General features: G+C 41.5%; 1 protein-coding gene across 2 annotated transcripts in view; it reads right to left on the reverse strand.

Annotated features, from left to right (window-relative positions):
• Positions 1-22,096, reverse strand: part of abcc2 (ATP-binding cassette, sub-family C (CFTR/MRP), member 2) — a 65,702-nt gene that overhangs the window by 34,078 nt on the left and 9,528 nt on the right. For both annotated transcript variants that reach the window (XM_021604527.2, NM_001124655.1), the window contains 14 exon segments: positions 21,667-21,922; positions 20,851-21,038; positions 6,660-6,837; positions 5,768-6,022; positions 5,276-5,341; positions 4,919-5,056; positions 4,692-4,838; positions 4,308-4,392; positions 4,049-4,115; positions 3,612-3,738; positions 2,037-2,213; positions 1,415-1,582; positions 992-1,166; positions 759-894 (listed from right to left, as the gene is read on the reverse strand). In XM_021604527.2, the coding sequence (XP_021460202.2) occupies positions 759-894; positions 992-1,166; positions 1,415-1,582; positions 2,037-2,213; positions 3,612-3,738; positions 4,049-4,115; positions 4,308-4,392; positions 4,692-4,838; positions 4,919-5,056; positions 5,276-5,341; positions 5,768-6,022; positions 6,660-6,837; positions 20,851-21,038; positions 21,667-21,922 (2,163 nt within the window).

The raw sequence follows: 22,096 nt of genomic DNA on the forward strand, positions 1-22,096 counted from the left end.
TGAGTCAAATTTCTTGGACCAGGATGAGAGAGAACAATGTGTCATGTTTGCATGAGGTGTGTTTTGTTGTTTGGTTAGTTTGATTGTGTTGTATGTATTGTAATTGATAATATTCATACAAAAAACTATAGCAATAACTTGCTTGAATCCATTTCAGGCTATCAATTAAGTTATAGTAGCTTGTCTAACAATCTTTTAGATTTTTTGACATTAGAAAGCAAGCAATTACTACATGTACTGAATAAGACATACATTCCTTTCCATCTTTTACCCAGATTTTTACATACGGTAGATGCAGAGAGGCATAGCACAGTGGTCTAAGGCACTGCATCGCAGTGCTTTGGGCGTCGTTACAGACCCGGGATCGATCCCAGGCGGTGTCCCATTGGGCGGTGCACAATTGTCCCAGCATCGTCCAGGCTAGGGAAGAGTTTGGCTGGGGAAGCTTTACTTGTCTCATCGTGCTCTAGCGACTCCTTTTTGCTGGCCGGGCACCTGCAGTCTGACTTCGGTCGTCAGTTAAACTGCGTTTCCTCCAACACGTTGGTGCGGGTGGGTGTTAAGAAGCAAATTTTGGGGTGTCATGTTTCAGAAGACGCATGACTTGACCTTCGCCTCTCCAGAGCCCGTTTATTAAAAATGGCTGTGAAGTGCTGCTTTTTTGTCCACCCTTTAACCACCCAGGGATCTGGCTCTGAACTGAAGAGTAATTTCAGACGCTTTCTCCCTCTTTCTCTTTTGCTCTCTCTCTCTCATACCTTCCATTGCGTTGGCTGCGTCGGATGCTGCTCTCTCTCCTCAGGGTCATTGAGACGATGTCTTCAGGAGGGGTGTCGGCCTGAGGATCCTGTAAATCAGGGACTAGCCCCACCTCCTCACCATCAGAGGTTGGATCTGTTGATAAACACACACACACAACCAGTTATACACACACACACACACTGCCGTTACACAAACACAAACACAAAGCCAGTTATACACACACACTCACCAGTGTGTTTCTTGCCCTCGTCTTTAGCATAGGTGTCCAGGAACTCAGAGAAAGCCCCCTTGCTGTCCTTGAGACTTTGGTATGACCCGACCTCAGAAACACATCCCTCTTTCAGTACAACAATCTCGTCCACGTAGGGCAGGAAACTCACCCCATGGGTCACCAAGATACGGGTCTACAGAGGGAGAAAGAGTAAGAGAGGAGGAGGATAAGGAAGAGGATGAGGAGGAGGAGAAGAGGGAGGAGATGAGAGGATGTTGGGCAGGAGAAATGGGAGGAGGAGAAAAAGAAAAACTGTACTCCACGGGTCACAAGTCCACGGAGGGATCAGAGAGATAGGACATCTGTCCGTCCATCCATTCATTAATCTATCTGTCTATTGATCTAATTTAGCAAATTTATTTGGTTAGCCATTCTACTCACCTTATCTTTGAGTATGCCTTTAGGTCCCACCACCTCCTCAAACAGATGTTTGCCCACATGAGAGTCTACAGCTGAGAGAGGGTCATCCAGCAGGTAAACATCAGCCTGGCTGTAGGCCGCCCTGGCCAGGCTCACACGCTGCTTCTGACCCCCGGACAGGTTTATACCCTGGGGGAGGAAACGAGAGGGGAAGGGAAGGGAGGAGAAGAGAGCGGAGGAGAGGGAAGGGAAACGGGGACATACGGAGGTCATTACCTGGACACGAGAGACGCCATTAGCTATAGAGAGAAAACATAGTTGAATCTCTATGGCATTGGCATTTAAATTATCTGTACAGATTACTTCTTGAGTTTTACCCCACCATGGTCATTAGCTGGACATGAGAGACGCTGTTATCGATAGAGATAGAACATCGTTTTTTGCATTTAAATGAGCTGTGTTGATGGAAAAACTGTGTCCATCAAAAACATGGTCCATCATCACTGGCACGTGGATTTGTTGTTTTTAGTGTACCTACTGACGGACTATGATTCATTTGGGATGCAGACTCAATCTCAGTGCATTCTCCTTAGCACCAGCCCCTCTCCCCTAACCACCTCCAGACCATCCAGTCATCTCTCACCTTCTCCCCGATCTCAGTCTGGTCTCCCCCAGGCAGCAGCTCCAGGTCGGGCCCCAGGGCGCAGGCCTCCAGCGTAGCCTGGAAACGAGAGTCCTCCAGTGGGTAGCCAAACAGGATGTTGTCCCTGAGAGTGGCATTCTGGATCCAGGCCTGTTGGGGCACGAAGGCTACCGACCCCTGGAGAGAGCAGAGACGGAAGAGGAGACAGAGAGAGGGAGTGGGTAGGAAAAGAGGGAGGGGAGTGAGTGCAGAAGGAGGAGAGAAAGAGAGTGGGTGGGAAGAGAGGGAGGGTAGAGAGTGCAAGAGGAGAGAGAGTTTTACTTTGTCCTCCATATGTATTTTGACAATAAAGCTGCGTTTTTCAATTTGGCTCTATACTCCAGCATTTTGAATTTGAAATAAAATGTCAGGCAACAGTACAGAACATATAACAGTAAAGTATTTGGACAAATTCACTTATAGGGCTCTATTTTCGGCTGGCGGTAAGGAGGCGGAATTGTCAAATGCAGATCAGTTTTGCAATTTAACTTAAGGGGTGGAAATATTTGAGGTGTTTCCTTAAAAACGTGTACCAATAGGCCAAATTCGGTGAGCACTTTTCTTAATCGTGGCATATCGGAATCATTTAGAATTATTCAGAAACATCTAATCACTTAGAAAGAAAAGGACTGCAGTCGTCATTCACCATTCAGTTCCTATTGGGCAGAACTTAACCCCAAACAACCAAATCCAACTACAAATGCATCCAACAACTTTGCAGAGTCACAAGCCTGATATAGTCATTGCGTGCCTGGAATATGGGGCCAAATAATAAACGTTTGATTACTTTAATACACTATAAGTGAATTTGTCCAAATACTTATGACTTCTTCCAATGGCGGAGTAGATACATAGAGAGCTTTCATTTCTAAACGGTTAAACAGATATGTATGAACGTGCCCTCAAAGAAAAGGTGACATTCTGTACTTTGGCCTCATATAAAACATTTTGATCTCAATTCCAAAGGGCTGGAGTATAGAGACACGTTTAAAATGTAAGCTTCACTATCCAAACAAGGAGGTGCAGCCAATTCAATTCACATCACTGGCAAACGGTTCCATCGACCTGCAGCGTGCGCAATCATACTTTATTCCAGCGTTCTTACATTGGAAAGGTTAACTGTGAGGCTGCAGATCTTCAACTTGGACCAGAGGTGTGAGTTTCGTCAAGCACTGTATCTAACCAAAGGCAGGTAGCCTAGCAGTTAGAGCAATGAGTCGGTAACCGAAGGGTCGCGGGTTTGAAATGACTGAGCCGACAAGATGACAATTCTGTCCTTGTTGCCCTTGAGCAAGGAGCTTAACCCTAATTTGAACCAGGGAAGCCATACTACTATGGCTGACCATGTTAAAAACAATACATTTCACTGGTCATTTATTGTCATATCAATAATTATTGATATAGGTCATAGGTCATACTAAAATAGGTCATACTGAGAAATGTGAGTATTTAATGTGAGTATAAAAGCAGTAAATACTATGATTATAATTACCTGCATGACGTGCGTGTGTGTGTGTGTGTGTGTGTGTGTGTTACCTGTACATTGATGAAGCCCTTTGAGCTGTGCATCTCTCCCAGCATTGCTGATATCAGAGACGATTTACCAGAACCCACCACTCCCACCACTGCTACCAGCTTGCCGGGCTTAATTTCCAATGACACACTGACACACACACACACACACACACACACACACAAACACACACGCACAAACACGGACACACACAACACGTTTAACAAAGCAGAGGTGATGATTGCAAAAGCCACACCTCTCAATGCATATCTGAGTATTTATTTGATGCTTTTTTTATACTTTTAATTGCTGCTGTACTGACAGGAGAGGTTCAACTGAAAGTGAGCAATTCATTGTACTGTGTACACTACGCTGTATCCAGTGCATATGACAATAAACTTTGATTTGATATGACTTCTCTGTTAAAACAGACACGCACCCATAGAGGAGATAAACTCACTTTTTGAGAACAGGTTCAGCGTGTTTCTCCCAAGCAAAGGTTCCATTACAGACACTCACGGCTGTGTCTGGGAACAGACATAGACAGACACACGTTTGAGGCACAGGAGGTTGGTGGTATCTTAATTGGGGAGGGCGGGCTCATGTTAACGGCGGTGTCGGTGGGATGGGATCAAATACGTCAAATACGTCACATGGTTTCCATGTGTCTGATGCCATTCCATTCGCTCAAAGTGTGTGACATTTGACCCTTGACCTACTGAAGCTGGGGTCGTGACGCACGATGTTGGTGTCCAGGTCGTCTCCTCCCAGGAACTTTTCCAGACGCTTCTTAGAAACACTGGTCTGGAGGGACAAACACACAGGTGTATTTAGGGAGTGTGTGTGTTTTACCAGGCTAATATATATTCCTGCACTGGTATATCATTTTGCTTATTTGAACCAAAAAAATGTTTTGATACAAGTCAGAATATCTTCATACAATACAATTTATCTTGAAGTGAATGCATTTTTGGGGTAAGCGAAATTAACTAAAAACAAGCCATTTAGACTTGAATAAAAATGTAAGATGTGTGTGCATGTGTGTGGACGTATGTGTGTGTGTGTGTGTGTGTGTGTGCGTGCGTGCGTGTGTGCTGTCCTACCTGCACCATTGCAGCTATGAGCATGGGCAGGAAGGCCAGAGGGAAGCGCAGGATGTTGAAAAGAGAGATGGAGGTGAAGGCTTTCCCTGCATCCAGAACGTTCTCTGAGTCCACTGCTACAAACACTGCAAAGGTTGCCAAGGAGACCTGGAGACATACACGGGTTAGTTAGAGTGTGTGTGTGTGTATGTCTCTCTCTCTCTCTCTCCCTTTATCTCAGTACTCACCAGGGCGGGGGCGCAGGAGAAGACGAAGGTGGAGACGGAGGAGAGGTAGGCAAACTTCCTCATGACCACCAGCTCTTGTTCTCTGATTCCCATCACCTGGTTCTGGAATGATGGTTCCCATGCATATAGCTTCAGGATCTGGAGAGTGGGAGGGGAGATTGGCCTTTAGATTGGCCTCTACCTCAAGTACTCTTAATAATGTACTGTTGACAGAATATCTCTAAGATATATAGTCAAATGCACTGTTTAGCGCTAGGACGAAGGAAACTGTAGATATGAAGTAGGACAAGCACACACCATTGCGCTAGCATACTTTTAATTAGGTATATTGAACCTTATTATTATTCAAGCTAATACCTTGATGCCATTCAGCATCTCGTTCACGATTTTCATCCGTTTGTCTTTGTACCTCATGTTCTCAATCTGAAAATAGAGACAGACAGAAATGGGAACGTGAGGTAAGAAGGTTTTGCACTAACTGCTGTTGATGACAGTTCATTAACGCATACACCCAATAACCCCAGAAACAGATAAGTTAATGTAGAATACATGTTGTTGAAGCTTCGCCATTTAGATTTAGCACAGTGGAGAGCAATTCAAGTATGATAATATTGTAGCAAATTCCAGGGGCTGGCCTGTCCCGAACTCAAACTCCAGAGACTCCTGAGACTTCCAGTCCAACACATCAGCCTCTCCCTCCCCCATCCTCCCCTCACTCTTGTTATTCCTCCTCCAGAACCTTGATTGCCACCATGCACGAGAACTATGAACTATGAGGATCTACCTCCCTCTTCCCTACCTTCTCCCCCCCTTTTTCCACCCTCTCTTCCCCCTCTCCCCCTTCCTAACCTGAACGTTCTTGGACATGTTGGCCAGCAGACCATTGATGGGCACCATGAGGACCATGACAGCCAATCCAGCCAGTACAGCAGGCCCAAGTTCTATCCATAGGAAGGCGATAGCGAGCGCTATCTGCAGTGGGCACGACCACAGCAGGTGGATGAAGTTAACGACATCGTTGAATCGATGAGCGTCGGCTGACATCAGGTTCACCGTCTCCCCGACCGTCGACTCCTTGCGGGCGTCGTTCGATACGACCAGAGCCTGGGGGAGAGAGGGGAGGAGGGAAGGAAGATGTGGAAAGAGGGGGGAGAGAGGGATGAGGGGAAATAAGTTAGAGTGGAGGAGAGGGAGGAGAGAGCGAAAGAGGTGAGAGGGGGAAGGAGATATAAATGGAAGCGGATAGAGAGCAGGATGGAGGGGGAGAGTTGAACGAAAGGTTACTAAAGAGTAATAACACTTCTTTGAGCAGGCTAGATCACACACATAATCCCACACTCCCTCCCGTCCTATCCCATAAGCACCCATAAGCACTCATCAACTCATTGATTGTTTTAGAGAGAAAGCCAGTATATTGGAATGCATAGATAACAGCAGATTGTTAAGCTCCTATATGAGATGGTACAAAATAGTTGTATCTCTGTTCTGTATCTTTCCAATCTCTGTCCCTTAAATATACACGGGGAGCTAACATCAATAACAATAAGAACTAACATCAATACTTCTCAAAGTAGAGAAGAGATTGACTGTATTACTACTTGCCTTGGCAGCAGCTAATGGAGATCCGTAATGAATACGAATACAAAATCTCTATCAAATCTCCGTCACTGTTAGATCAAGGAAGCCAGGGGGGGTTGAACCCCGATCCTCAAGGAACACAAGTGCAAGAAGTAACACGTACCTTCTTGTACACAGCAACCATGATGGCTGTTTTGACTTTCATCCCCAGAACGAAGCAGCGTTGGAAGTACTGCTGCAGGAACAGAGACTGAAAGATGGCCACCAGGATAAGCAGCACTGCATACATGTACCCTGTCCACGTGTAGATGGATTTGTCCATAGTGAAGGATATCATCAACCTGGGATATACCAAAACCACAAGTTAAACCACTACATTTTGGGCAGAAAAAACTATGCATACTGGTATATGCACAAAACATAGCATTATTTTAACTACAAATGTACAACAAAGTTTTGAACTTGCAATGTAGTATTTGGACAGTTAAGAACAGTTAAGGTAAATACATTTGATTCAATCCCTTTTTGACAGCATCCCTATTGATTTAGGCAAAACTTTCCATACATGTTTGTCCATGGGAGAAGGGGTCAGAAAGATACTTTTTCGACCAGAATGCCAAGACATTCAGGAGATATTGGGGCTACATGTTGACCCATTTTACATACCCCATCATACCATGAGACATCCATGTCTTCATCACCGGAAAAGGTAAACGATTGAGTTTGATATCAATTAAAGGCTTACCAACAGGGTTGTCAAACGTAATTTTATATTCTTCTATAAAAAAATGTGTTTTTTTACTGAAATACCCTGTTCAAAGGCACTTCAATATTTTGTCTTGCCCATACAACTTCTGAATGGCACATACTGTATACACAATCCATGTCTCAATTGTCTTAAAGCTTAAAAACCTCCTTTATCCTCTCCTCCCCTTCATCTATACTGATTGACGTGGATTTAACAAGTGACATCAATAATGAATCATAGATTTCACCTGGTCAGTCTTTGGCATGGAAAGAGCAGGTGTTATTCATGTTTTGTACACTCAATGTATAACCCCACTGTCCGTTTTCACGTTGTCTAATTAAAAAAGGAATTAACCACGCATATACACACACACACTTTAGAAATTCCAAAAACGTATCAACCTACTTTAGTATTTGATCCTAATTTGATCCTAATCCAGAGAACAAGAAAACAGATTACAGTTTACCCCCCCCCTTGGGTTGTGCCGTGGCGGAGATCTTTGTGGGCTATTCTCTGCCTTGTATCAGGATGGTAAGTTGGAGGTTGAAGATATCTCTCTAGGGGCTGTGCTTTGGCAAAGTGGGTGGGGTTATAGCCTGCCTGTTTGGCCCTGTCCGGGGGTATCATCGGATGGGGCCACAGTGTCTCCTGACCCCTGTCTCAGCCTCCAATATTTATGCTGCAGTAGTTTATGTGTCGGGGGGCTAGGGTCAGACTGTTATATCTGGAGTATTTCTCCTGTCTTATCCAGTGTCCTGTGTGAATGTAAGTATGCTCTCTCTAATTCTCTCTTTCTCTCTTTTTCTCTTTCTTTCTCTCTTTCTCTCTTTCTTTGTTTCTCTCGGAGGACCTGAGACCTAGGACCATGCTTCAGGACTATCTGGCCTGATGACTCCTTGCTGTCCCCAGTACACCTGACCATGCTGCTGCTCAAGTTTCAACTGTTCTGCCTGCGGCTATGGAACCCTGACCTGTTCACCGGATGTGGTACCTGTCCCAGACCTGCTGTTTTCAACTCTCTAGAGACAGCAGGAGCGGTAGAGATGCTCTGACATTTACTCCTGAGGTGCTGACCTGTTGCACCCTCGACAATCACTGTGATTATTATTATTTGACCATGCTGGTCATCTATGAACATTTGAACATCTTGGCCATGTTCTGTTATAATCTCCACCCGGCACAGCCAGAAGAGGACTACCCACCCCTCATAGCCTGGTTCCTCTCTAGGTTTCTTCCTAGGTTCTGGCCTTTCTAGGGAGTTTTTCCTAGCCACCGTGCTTCTACACCTGCATTGCTTGCTGTTTGGGGTTTTAGGCTGGGTTTCTGTACAGCACTTTGTGACATCAGCTGATGTAAGAAGGGCTTTATAAATACATTTGATTGATTGATTGACTGATTTACTTCTTTAAAAATGTTTGATTACCATCTCATGGACAGGAACCAGCGCAATGCTCGCTCACCATAAAAATGTTTCAATTTTATTAGTCAAGTTTAAAAGATTGATGTCAATCTTTTAAACGTGTCTGATAAAACTACACACGTCATTCTCTCTGGCACCAAAAGTGAAAAAAAGTGTTGAAAGGGGACAGAATGCGGTCGGATCATTACATAATTGGCATATATATTACTCTTACAGAATTTCTACGTGGGCGAGGATATTGGACATTTTATCAAAGCCTACTGGATGATAACTTGTTTATAACTAGGACAGAATCATTTATAACTGACTTTTTCCGAGATAACATAGGTACAGCAGATCCCCTTACTGTATGGGACACTTTTAAGTGTGCTTTTAGAGGCCATGCAATTCAGTACACATCTATAAAACAAAAGCAATTTAGATCACAAGAGTCCGTATTAACAAAGGAAATTGAAGGACTAACAGTACAGTTAGAGAGCCATAAAAACTGTGCAATAGAGGCACAGAATAAGTTAGAGGAAAAACAAAAAGAAATGGAGGAACTTATTCAAGAAAGATCCCGTGTAAATATATTATAAAACATAAAGCGAACTGGATGGAATATGGAGAAAAATGCACAAAATAATTTTTCAATCTTCAATATAGAAATGCGACCAAAGATTTTTGGGGGAAACTTGTTACTGATGATGGAGTCACGCATCATTCACCAAATTATATTTTGAAAGAGGAAGTCAAGTACTTTAAGAATATGTATTAGTTTCAGTCTCCTATATCCACTAACCGAAGCTAATTTTATGGATTTTTTCCAATTAATAATGTAAAATTAACATCTGTACAGAAAGACATGTGAAGGCCAAATTACAGAGGAGGAACTTCTTGATGCAATTAAAGCCTTTAAGACTGGGAAAACTCCTGGATGGCATACCAGTGGAAGTATACCAAACTTTTTTTGATATACTCAGAGGACCATTAATGGCATGTTTTAACCACTCCTATATAAATCGTAGATTATTGGACACGCAACAAGAAGGTCTGATTTCATTATTACTGAAACAGGATCAAAGTGCTATCTATAAAGATCCAGTCCATTTCAACAATTGGAGGCACTTCAGTGTTGTAATGCAACAATTCTAGCTAAATGCTTGGTGCATAGAATTAAAAAGGTATTGTCAGATATTATTCATCCTAATCAGACAGGTTTTTACATGGACGATACATTGGAGATAATACAAGACAAGTACTGGAAACAATAGAATACTATGAAATATCGGGGAAACCAGGCCTGGTTTTTAGAGCTGATTTCAATTTTGGAGAATCTCTTATAAAATGGGTATGGGTATAGTAACCCAAGTGTAAAATAGTAAATAATGAAAGTTTTAAACTGTCAAGATGAGTAAAAAAAATGTTTGTCCACAAATGGCCTATCTATTTATTATTGCCATCGCTGTTAAAATTAGATTCAACAATAATATTAAGGGATTAGAAATCCGTGGCTTAAAAACAAAGGTGTCATTGTAAACTGATGATTTATGTTTTCTTTTAAAATCACAATTAGAATTCCTCCACAGCCTCATAGAGGATCTAGAAACTTTAGCTAACCTCTCTGGATTAAAACCAAATGATGATTAGTGTACTATATTACGTATTGGATCACAAAAAAATTCAACTTTTACATTACCATGTAATTTCCAATAAAATGGCCTGACGGGGACATAGACCTTAAAGATTGGAAAGCTGCCACGTTCATCCCCCTCTTCAAAGGGGGTGACACTCTAGACCCAAACTGTTATAGACCTATATCCATCCTGCCCTGCATTTCTAAAGTCTTTGAAAGCCAAGTTAATTAACAGAACACTGACCATTTCGAATCCCACCGTACCTTCTATGCTGTGCAATCCGGTTTCCGAGCTGGTCATGGGTGCACCTAAGCCACGCTCAAGGTACTAAACGATATTATAACCGCCATCGATAAAAGACAGTACTATGCTTCTGTCTTCATCGACCTGGCCAAGGCTTTCGACTCTGTCAATCACCGTATTCTTATCGGCAGATTCAATAGCCTTGGTTTCTCAAATGACTGCCTCGCCTGGTTCACCAACTAATTCGCAGACAGGGTTCAGTTTGTCAAATCGGAGAGCCTGTTGTCCGGACCTCTGGCAGTCTCTATGGGGGTACCACAGGGTTAAATTCTCAGGCCAACTCTTTTCTCTGTAAATATCAACGATGTCGCTCTTGCTGTGGGTGATTACCTGATCAACCTCTACGCAGACGACACCATTCTGTATACATCTAGCCCTTCTTTGGACACTGTGTTAACTAACCTCCAAACAAGCTTCAATGCCATACAAAACTCCTTCCGTGGCCTCCAACTGCTTTTAAACGCTAGCAAAACCAAATGCATGCTTTTCAACCGTTCGCTGCCCGCACCCGCCCGCCCGACTAGCATCACTACTCTTCTGACCTAAAATACGTGGACAACTACAAATATCTAGGTGTCTGGCTAGACTGTAAACTCTCCTTCCAGACTCATATCAAACATCTCCAATCCAAACTCAAATCTAGAATCGGCTTTCTATTTCGCAAAAAAAGCCTCCTTCACTCACGCCGCCAAACTTGCCCTAGTAAAACTGAGTATCCTACCGATCCTCGACTTCGGCGATGTCATCTACAAAATAGCTTCCAATACTCTACTCAGCAAACTGGATGTAGTCTATCACAGTGCCATCTGTTTTGTTACCAAAGCGCCTTATACCACCCACCACTGTGACCTGTACGCTCTAGTCGGCTGGCCCTCGCTACATATTCGTCGCCAGACCCACTGGCTCTAGGTCATCTATAAGTCTATGCTAGGTAGTCTGCTGTTCCCACATGCTTCAAGAGGGCCACCATTGTTCCTGTTCCCAAGAAAGCTAAGGTAACTGAGCTAAACGACTACCGCCCCGTAGCACTCACTTCCGTCATCATGAAGTGCTTTGAGAGACTAGTCAAGGACCATATCACCTCCACCCTACCTGACACCCTAGACCCACTCCAATTTGCTTACCGCCCAAATAGGTCCACAGACGATGCAATCTCAACCACACTGCACACCGCCCTAACCCATCTGGACAAGAGGAATACCAATGTGAGAATGCTGTTCATTGACTACAGCTCGGCATTCAACACCATAGTACCCTCCAAGCTCGTCATCAAGCTCGAGACCCTGGGTCTCGACCCCGCCCTGTGCAACTGGGTACTGGACTTCCTGACGGGCCGCCCCCAGGTGGTGAGGGTAGGCAACAACATCTCCTCCCCGCTGATCCTCAACACTGGGGCCCCACAAGGGTGCGTTCTGAGCCCTCTCCTGTACTCCCTGTTCACCCACGACTGCGTGGCCATGCACGCCTCCAACTCAATCATCAAGTTTGCGGACGACACGACAGTGGTAGGCTTGATTACCAACAACGACGAGACGGCCTACAGGGAGGAGGTGAGGGCCCTCGGAGTGTGGTGTCAGGAAAATAACCTCACACTCAACGTCAACAAAACTAAGGAGATGATTGTGGACTTCAGGAAACAGCAGAGGGAACACCCCCCTATCCACATAGAGACTGAAAAACAGCTTCTATCTCAAGGCCATCAGACTGTTAAACAGCCACCACTAACATTGAGTGGCTGCTGCCAACACACTGACACTGACTCAACTCCAGCCACTTTAATAATGGGAATTGATGGGAAATGATGTAAATATATCACTAGCCACTTTAAACAATGCTACCTTATATAATGTTACTTACCCTACATTATTCATCTCATATGCATACGTATATACTGTACTCTATATCATCGACTGTATCCTTATGTAATACATGTATCACTAGCCACTTTAACTATGCCACTTTGTTTACATACTCATCTCATATGTATATACTGTACTCGATACCATCTACTGTATCTTGCCTATGCTGCTCTGTACCATCACTCATTCATATATCCTTATGTACATATTCTTTATCCCCTTACACTGTGTACAAGACAGTAGTTTTGGAATTGTTAGTTAGATTACTTGTTGGTTATTACTGCATTGTCGGAACTAGAAGCACAAGCATTTCGCTACACTCGCATTAACATCTGCTAACCATGTGTATGTGACAAATAAAATTTGATTTGATTTGATTTGATTTAAAGCTCTGCCTTTTCTCAGCTTACTGGTCACGATAACAACACCCATCCTAGCACGCGCTCCTGCAGGTATATCTCACTGGTCATCCCCAAAGCCAACACATCCTTTGGCCGCCTTTCCTTACAGTTCTTTGCTGCCAGTGACTGGAACTAAAACTAATAAAAATTGCTGAAGCTGGAGACTTACGTTTCCCTCACTAATTTTAAACATCAGCTGTCTGAGCAGCTAACCGATCGCTGCTGCTGTACATAGTCCATCTGTAAATAGCCCACCCAATCTACCTACCTTATCCCCATATTGTTTTTATTGCTCTTTTGCACACCAGTATCACTACTTACACACCATCATCTGCTCATCATCATCTGCTCATCTATCACTCCAGTGTTAATCTGCTAAATTGCAATTACTTTGCTACTATGGCCTATTTATTGCTTTACCTCCTCATGCCATTTGCACACACTGTATATAGACTTTCTTTTTTTCTATTGTGTTATTGACTGTACGCTTGTTTATTCCATGTGTAACTCTGTTGCTAAATTGCTAAATAGTTGGGAAGAGATTTTCAATGTACCGATTCCATGGCACATAGATTATGAATTGACATGCAAAACAACGCCAGACTCAAAACATTTTTCAATTTAAATGATTATACAAAATTCTTGCAACCAAAACACTGTTATACTGTATATATTGGGGATACCACCTTCCCAGCTCTGCAGATTTTGCTGTGAGGAGATAGAGTCATTAGATCATTTATTTTGGTACTGTCCATATGTAGCTCGTTTTTGGTCACACGTCCAGGAATGGCTGTAGAATTGCAACATTTACCTAGAAGTAACGCTGCTGGTAGCAATACTGGGTGATTTGAAAAGCCATAGTCAATCAATCAATAATATAATAATTATTTTAACAAAAATGTTTATCTTTAATTTACAATCTGTAGAAGCTATGAGAAAGGTTCAGTACTTTTGTGAAGCATCACAGCACAGTTGAAAAATATATGGCCAATAGAAATCCAAAATGGATGATGTTAAGAGATAGATGGGAGGGGTTGAATGGAGCCGAAGGGTGGGACTAATAACAACAAGATAACCATTGTAAAACATACGGGGTCTGTAAAATGTATATGGGTTCAGAGATGTTGTGAAATAGCACAGTTACAAATGGAAATCAAACTGGATGGACATCAGAAATAGAGGAAGGACTAAAAACAAACAAAAAATAACTATTGTAAAATAGATTGTGTCCCTAAAATGTGTATAATCAAATCTCTATTGATGATTTCACAGATGGATTCAATGTTGTCCTTAGAAATATCCTGGACTCTGTTGCATCACTTTGAACAAAGAAATATAACCTAAAAGAACTATCCCCTGGTACACTGAACTTACCAGAACCCTTAAAGAGGCCACTAGGAAACTAGAACGCATTTGGTGTAAGTGTCACGCCCTGACCCTAGAGAGACGTTTTATTTCTCTATTTGGTTAGGTCAGGGTGTGATGTGGGGTGGGCATTAAAAAAAAAAAATCTATGTTTTGGCCGGGTATGGTTCTCAATCAGGGACAGCTGTCTATCGTTGTCTCTGATTGGGAATTATACTTAGGTAGCCCTTTTTCCCTCCTTTCAGTGTGGGTAGTTAACTTTGTTAGAGGCATCATAGCCCTGTTAAGCTTCACGTCGTTTTGTTTGTTGTTTTTGTTGGCAACATTCTAATAAAAAGGAATATGTACATTCACCACGCTGCACCTTGGTCCACTTCTTACGATGCCCGTGACAGTAAGACCAAGCTAGAGGTTTAAACAAGTCATCCGATCTCAATGATGAAAATAAGCATAACCCAAATTTGTATTCAATACAGTTACTGAAATTACCAAAAGCCATAGTGCTATAAATACTACCTACCATTTACAATATATTAGCTCTGATTACATTACTTTCTTTACAGACAAGTTTGAGTTGATTAGAGATTTTTTTTTAAATAATAACTTAAACTGCTGCCTCACCAATTAACCACTCATATGTATTTGACACGCCCATAATACACAAGCACCATGCCACCTTAGCTACTCTGGAATATTTTAGGCCAATCACACTAGGTGGACTGTCTAAAATTGTTGTGTCCTCCAAACCGTCCACTTGCTCATTAGAACCCATTCCCACCAAGCTACTTAAAGAGCTATTTCCAGTTCCTGTAACCACTTTCCTGAACATCATAAACTCATCCCTGTCCTCAGGCTCTGTACCGAACACTTTCAAAATGGTTGTAATTAATGCCTCTATTGAGGCTTTGAAAAGTTGTAGACCTATTTCAAACCTACCCTTCCTATCTAAAATAACATTTAAAAAATCAGTTGTCCAGCAGCTTATAGATGTTCTAAATATCCGTCCTTGAGTCCTATCCGTCTGGTTTTAGACGTCAACACAGCACTTAAACCACGCTTATAAAAGTCACTAAAGACTTACTACTTGATTCCGATAATGGCCCCAGCTCTATACTCATGCTTCTCGATTTAAGCGGAGCATTTTATACTATTGACCATCATATTCTTCTCAGACAGCTAGAGACAAATGTTTCGCTCTTACCTGTCAGACAGACTCCAATTCATTCATTTAGACAATGAATCCTCGTCCTTTACTCGTGTCAAATTTTGCGTCTCTCAAGGGTCGGTTTTGGGACCGTTCTTGTTTTCATTGTATATGCTATCCTTAGGAGATATAATTCGTAAACACAACATTTATTTGAATTGCTATGCTGATGATACTCAGCTTTGTCTGTCAATGAGACGTGGGGACATAAAACAGATATCTCACTAAGAGGTCTGTATTGCAGACATAAAAGAGTGGATGACTGCAAACTTGCTTCTTCTAAATTAATTTTAAAAAGCAATGATAATATTCGGCCCCAAAAAACATGGCAGTATGTGATGGAAATTTCATACGTGCTTTTCTTATAACTAATTTATGTGTTCTATCCATGTGCTGTTCTAATAACCAATTTCTGTGTTCATGCAAGTGAACAAATTCTCACTTTTCAGTAGCTGCAATCTGGCACTACACCCAGACCTTGTTTTGAGAATGAAAGATATCTCAGTTTCAAGGTCTCAGCTTAGAGAGAAAAAGCCTTGTGAGGTATTGGTCGGTCACATGAATGAAACAAAACGGTAATGATTAATTCATTATGCTAAATCATGCAAATATAACATGTCTGTGTATAGTTGTATATAAGACAACTGCTGGGACTGCACATGGAGAGCTCCTGATTGACATGTGTACTATGGTGCATTGAGTTGGTTGGACTCTTTGAGTGTCCCTGTGTAAGAATTTCCACAACAAGCGTACCATCAAATTCCATTGTTAAAATATGCGTCTCTATTATTGTAGCAAAACAATCTGTCAAAGACCTTGGTGTAACACTTGACTATGACTTCTCCTTCAAAAACCTCATAAAGAACACTACCAAATAAGTCATTTTTCATCTAAGGAATTTAGCAAAAATCTGAAACGTCCTTTTATTTACTTTTTCAGAAAAATACTCATGGGTTTGAAAAGACAATTTTATTCCTCAATAATGTCATGACTCTCTCTCCTGGGTGAGGATCAAAAGGACCCATCAGCTAGGCCAATGGCCGACCGATAGCCAAACTCTCAATCTTTCCTGGGGGAGTTGTCCCGGTTTTGTGACTTAACAACCAGATCATAAATACCTGGCAGAAACTCTCCATTTGAGACTTTGCCAAAACTCCAACCTCCAAAAGTGGATAATTAAACAATATTTCTAACATAAAGAATGTGGGAAATGGTTGGTGGGGTTTGAAACAATAATCATGTCATATCATTTCTTATTTTGTGATGTCATTAACTTCTCTAGGTTAGGGGGCAGCATTCGGAATTTTGGATGAAAAGCATGCCCAAATTAAACAGCCTGCTATTCGGGCCCAGAAGATATGATATGCATATAACTGGTAGAATTGGATAGAAAACACTCCAAAGTTTCCAAAACTGTTAAAATAGTGTCTGAGTATAACATAACTGCTTTGGCAGGCGAAAACCTGAGAAAAATCCATTCAGGAAGTAGTTTTTTTGGGGGGTTTTGTAGTTTTCTATTTAATGCCATTACAGTATCCATTGACTTAGGACTCAAATTGCAGTTCCTATGCCTTCCATTAGATGTCAACAGTCTTTAGAAATTGTTTCAGGCTTGTATTCTGATAAATGAGGGAGTAAGACCAGTCTGAATGAGTGGACACTCACGTGTCACAGAGCTTTTTCATGCGCAATCCCGAGAGAGTGCCTTTCTTGTTTACCTTTTATATTGACAACGTTATTGTCCGGTTGAAATATTATAGATAATTTAGGCTAAAAACAACCTGAGATTTGAATATAAACATCGTTTGGCATGTTTCTATGAACTATACAATTTTGATTTTTTGTCTGCCTGTTTTGACTGCGTTTGAGCCTGTGGATTACTGAAGAAAACGTGTTTTGGATATAAAGAGACTTTATCGAACAAAAGGAACATTTATTGAGTAAATGAATGTCTTCTGAGTGCAACCATATGAAGATCATCAAAGGTAAGGGATTCATTTTATCTCTATTTCTGACATGTGTAACTCTTCCACTTGGCTGGCTACTGTTTGTAATGATTTGTCTGCTGGGCTATGTTCTCAAATAATCGTAAGGTATGCTTTCGCCGTAAAGCATTTTTAAAAATCTGACACTGTGGTTGGATTCACAAGAAGTTCATCTTTAAACCTATGTAAAATATGTTTTGTTTTCTGAATTTTTATAATGACTATTTCTGTATTTGAATTTGGCACTTTGCAATCTCACTGGATGTTGGCCAGGTGGGACCCTAGCGTCCCACATACCCTAGAGAGGTTAAGGATGGTAAAACAAGATAACTGTAACTCTGAAGATGTACACATTCTAGTTTGCATGAGACTGTTGTATGAAATAAATGACTAAGTATAAGAATACTTTTGTGAAGATAAAATGTGATTTTAGACTTCTAAATTAGATAATTGTTTTTCATATAAACTTTTGCCAAGTCAGTAACAACACCCATGTGAGCACAGACTTCATGTCAACTTGATGGAACGTCCCCTTTTTACCCAAGCTTAAAAAAGGACTCTTAACCAAATTTACATTAGACCAAAACATGCTTGGTTGCTGCCGGTGTGTAAAGTGGTCCTAGCTGTTCACTGAATAATCAACCATTGAGACCAGTCTACGTGCAGCGCGAGCTGAATAAGTGACAAATGGTTTAAAACTACAAGACCAGAAAATGCTAAGATCCTCTGAAACTCTCGACGAGTGAAGAAGATGAAGACTACACCGGAACATTCACAGTCTGCAGCTGTTTAAGTGCTGTAGTCTAGGAAACTCGACCAAAGACGAGAGGGAAAGAACATTTCCCTCTCACCACCATGTGGTATATCTGATGTATCCATTCTAACGAACACTCCAAAACAAAATAAGCCTACAACTTCATGATGCTCTCTGCGCTTTTAACGGACCTCTGAGACTATCACAGTGCAGGTGCATTTATACGGAGACTTGCTTACACACAGGTGGATTGTATTTATCATCATTAGTCATTTAGGTCAACATTGGATCATTCAGAGATCCTCACTGAACTTCCGGAGAGAGTTTGCTGCACTGAAAGTAAAGGGGCTAAATAATTTTGCACGCCCAATTTTTCAGTTTTTGATTTGTTAAAAAAGTTTGAAATATCCAATAAATGTCGTTCCACTTCATGATTGTGTCCCACTTGTTGTTGATTCTTCACAAAAAAATACAGTTTTATACCTTTATGTTTGAAGCCTGAAATGTGGAAAAGGTCGCAAAGTTCAAGGGGGCCGAATACTTTCGCAAGGCACTGTATATGTTGCATTTCTAAATCCGAATGAGCGGTTGTTAGGGTGCTAAATATTCATATTTACGGTGAGCATAGTTTCCAAATGTTGTTAGGATAAGCCCAATCTCTTTGTCTTTCCCGCTCTTTCTGTCCCTACCCCCTTTTCATTTGTGTAACAAGCCGTCATACTGGGTTAGTCCACTAGGGACTGTGTTTCATTGCATTATGATAGTAATCAATAATCTATACTGTGTGTGTGTTTTTGTATTTCTGTGTGATTATTTAGTTAGTAAATAAAAAGGTAAGCCAATTTATGTATCGCTGAATCATCACTTAGGTTAGGGTTTGTGAAGATTTATGAGGTCAACGACGTTCAGAATGAGACTGATGAGGTAATAATAAATGAATAACTGACTGTTATCTATAGATATGTACATATCTTATAATAGATTAATTCGGGAGATAGTAACTCGTTAAATAAGTTTTCCCGTGGTGCCCCAAGTTACTAATGAGTTAACTTCTTTGGGACTGTGAGGCAGTATTGAGTAGCTTGGATAAAAAGGTGCCCAGAGTAAACTGCCTGCTATTCAGGCCCAAAAGCGCAAATATGCATTTAATTAGTAGATTTGTATAGAAAACACTCTGAAGTTTCTACAACTGTTTGAATGATGTCTGTGAGTATAACATAACTCATTTGGAAGGCAAAAACCTGAGACAAAATCCAACAAGGAAGTGGGAAATCTGAGGTTTGTAGGTTTTCAAGTCTTTGACTATCCAAGATATAGTGTAAATTTAGTCCGATTGCACTTCCTAGGGCTTACACTAGATGTCAACAGTCTTTAGAACCTTGTTTCAGGCTTCTACTGTGAAGGGGGTGCGAATAAGAGCTGTTTGAGTCAGGGGTCTGGCAGAATGCCATGAGCTAAATCATGTGCGCGGAAGTGAAAGCTAGCTGCATTCCTTTTCATTTCTAAAGACAAAGGAATTGTCCGGTTGAAACATTATTGAAGATTTATGATAAAAACATCCTAAAGATTGATTCTATACATCGTTTGACATGTTTCTACGAACTGTAATATAACTTTTTTGACTTTTCGTCTGGTCTAATTGTGCCTGCGCCTCATGAATTTGGATTTGTGAACTAAACGCGCAAACAAAAAGTAGGTATTTGAACGTAAATGATGGACTTTATCGAACAAAACAAACATTCATTGTGGAACTGGGATTACTGGAAGTGCAGTCAGATGAAGATCATCAAAGGTAAGTGAATATTTATAATGCTATTTCTGACTTCTGTTGACTCCACCACATGGTGCCTGAGCGCTGTACTCAGATTATTACATGGTGTGCTTTTTCCATAAAGCTTTTTTGAAATCTGACATAGTGGTTGCATTAAGGAGAAGTATATCTTTAATTCCATGCATAACACTTGTATTTTCATCAACATTTATGATGAGTATTTTTGTAAATTGATGTGGCTCTCTGCAAAATCACCGGATGTTTTGGAAGTAAAACATTACTGAACATAACGCGCCAATGTAAACTGAGATTTTTGGATATAAATATGAACTTTATCAAACAAAACATACATGTATTGTGTAACATGAAGTCCTATGACTGTCATCTGATGAAGATCATCAAAGGTTAGTAATTCATTTGATCAATATTTCTGCTTTTTGTCACCTGACCTTGTCAGCCAATCAGAGGCCCACCTGGGGTAAGATAACTACCATGCTGACCACAGCTCCAGGCTGACCCCAGCTCTTTAAACTCATGGGCTCCCCACCAACACACCAGGTGGACAGTCCTCCGCTCTGGACTTCCTAACTATGTGTTAGTGCATGAATTACCATGTAAATGGACTTTGTTGGGGTTCAGGAAATCACTTCCACTGGGTTCCCTCTTAAGTGTGGCAATAAACGTGTATTCTGTATATCTGTCTCCTACTGGAAATTACCAAGCCTTATAACTGAGGCGCCAGGACAGTTGTACCTATATCTAAACTGGCACCTCTTTCGAGACCACTACCAGTTGGTGGTGTTCTATTTTAATACTACATTTTCAAAATTGACTATAAAACATTCTATTTTCGCACACCCAAAATCCATACTATTTACGGGTTTTCGGACACGGCCAAAGTCCATAGGCCTAGAACTGGTTGACTCACTTGAGGATCTGTGGACTGGCAAAGGATAGGAGGTCCGTTATGAGCTTGAAGATAGCTGATTCCCACAGGACCCCTTTAAATGTGGTAGCGATGGTGGGGATGAGCCACGACTTGGGGTAGTATTCCTTCTCTTCTTTCTTCTTCTTCTTCTTCTCCTCCTTCTTCTCCTTTTCATCCCCCTTTTCCTCCTAGTAAAGTGAAATAGATCAATCAGTACTGTTTCAGAGAAAGTTGAGGTATTCAGGTAACTCAGCCTATTTAAACGGTTATGGCAGACTTTTTAAAATAAAATAAAAATCACGGCCATTGTCCATAATTGTCAGTTACATGATTATACAATGCACGTGCCAACCCTATTCAGAGCTGGAAAGTAGTGAAAATAAATAAATGTTTGTGGTATAAAATATTAATATAAGAACATTTATTGAAATTAACATATACACACCATCTTATGTAATGAAATAGGTCTAAGGTAAGATCTCTGTATAAATATATTTCTACCTTGGTAGCTTGAGTCCATAGAGCCATTAGAAATGTTCTCATTTTAGTAAGTATAAAAGCTGATCATTGTTCACAAAGCTGGAGTGTTTGTCAGGAGTGTTTGGGGTAAAACATTTGTTTTGTACTGATACTGCTCACCTTGCATGATATGAGTCAAATAGAAAGGGATTGACTGCGTGAGAGACCAAACTAAATAAATCCCCTTTTCTGTGTGTGTTTTTTAACGTGTTTTTTGTGTGTTATTTATTTTGTGTATGTTTGTGTGTGTGCGCACGTGCATGTTTGAATATTTTTACGAGTGTGGGTTGCTCTCACCATCATCAGCACATCCTGGCTGACCCCCTTCCCCAGCCTATTCTGATGCCCGTTTTGGAGGCCCTCTCCCTGGCCTTTGCTTGCCTTCTCCTCCCCTCTCTTCCTCATTTTGGTCTGAAGTCTGGTTCTGGCTGCTTTCAGCTCTGTCTGCATGGTCTGCAGGAAACGCTGACTGATCTGGAGAGTACTCTCTGCCTCACTTAGCTCCCACAGGTCCTTCTGGACCAGAGGGCGCTTGAAACCATTTAGCACCATGCTGAAGGAGGTAGGAAGGGAGAGAGAGTGAAAAAGAGAGTCAAAACCAGATCCTTAAAGACCCAGACCAAGACCAGAACCCTTGAGATCCAGATCTACATCCAGACCCAATCTCTTGTGAGCCAGACTTACAGACTAAAAGACATGTTTTGAAGACAGTGAGGAAAATCCGCGA

The sequence above is a fragment of the Oncorhynchus mykiss genome, chromosome 1 (assembly GCF_013265735.2).
Source record: "Oncorhynchus mykiss isolate Arlee chromosome 1, USDA_OmykA_1.1, whole genome shotgun sequence".
Lineage (NCBI taxonomy): Eukaryota > Metazoa > Chordata > Actinopteri > Salmoniformes > Salmonidae > Oncorhynchus > Oncorhynchus mykiss.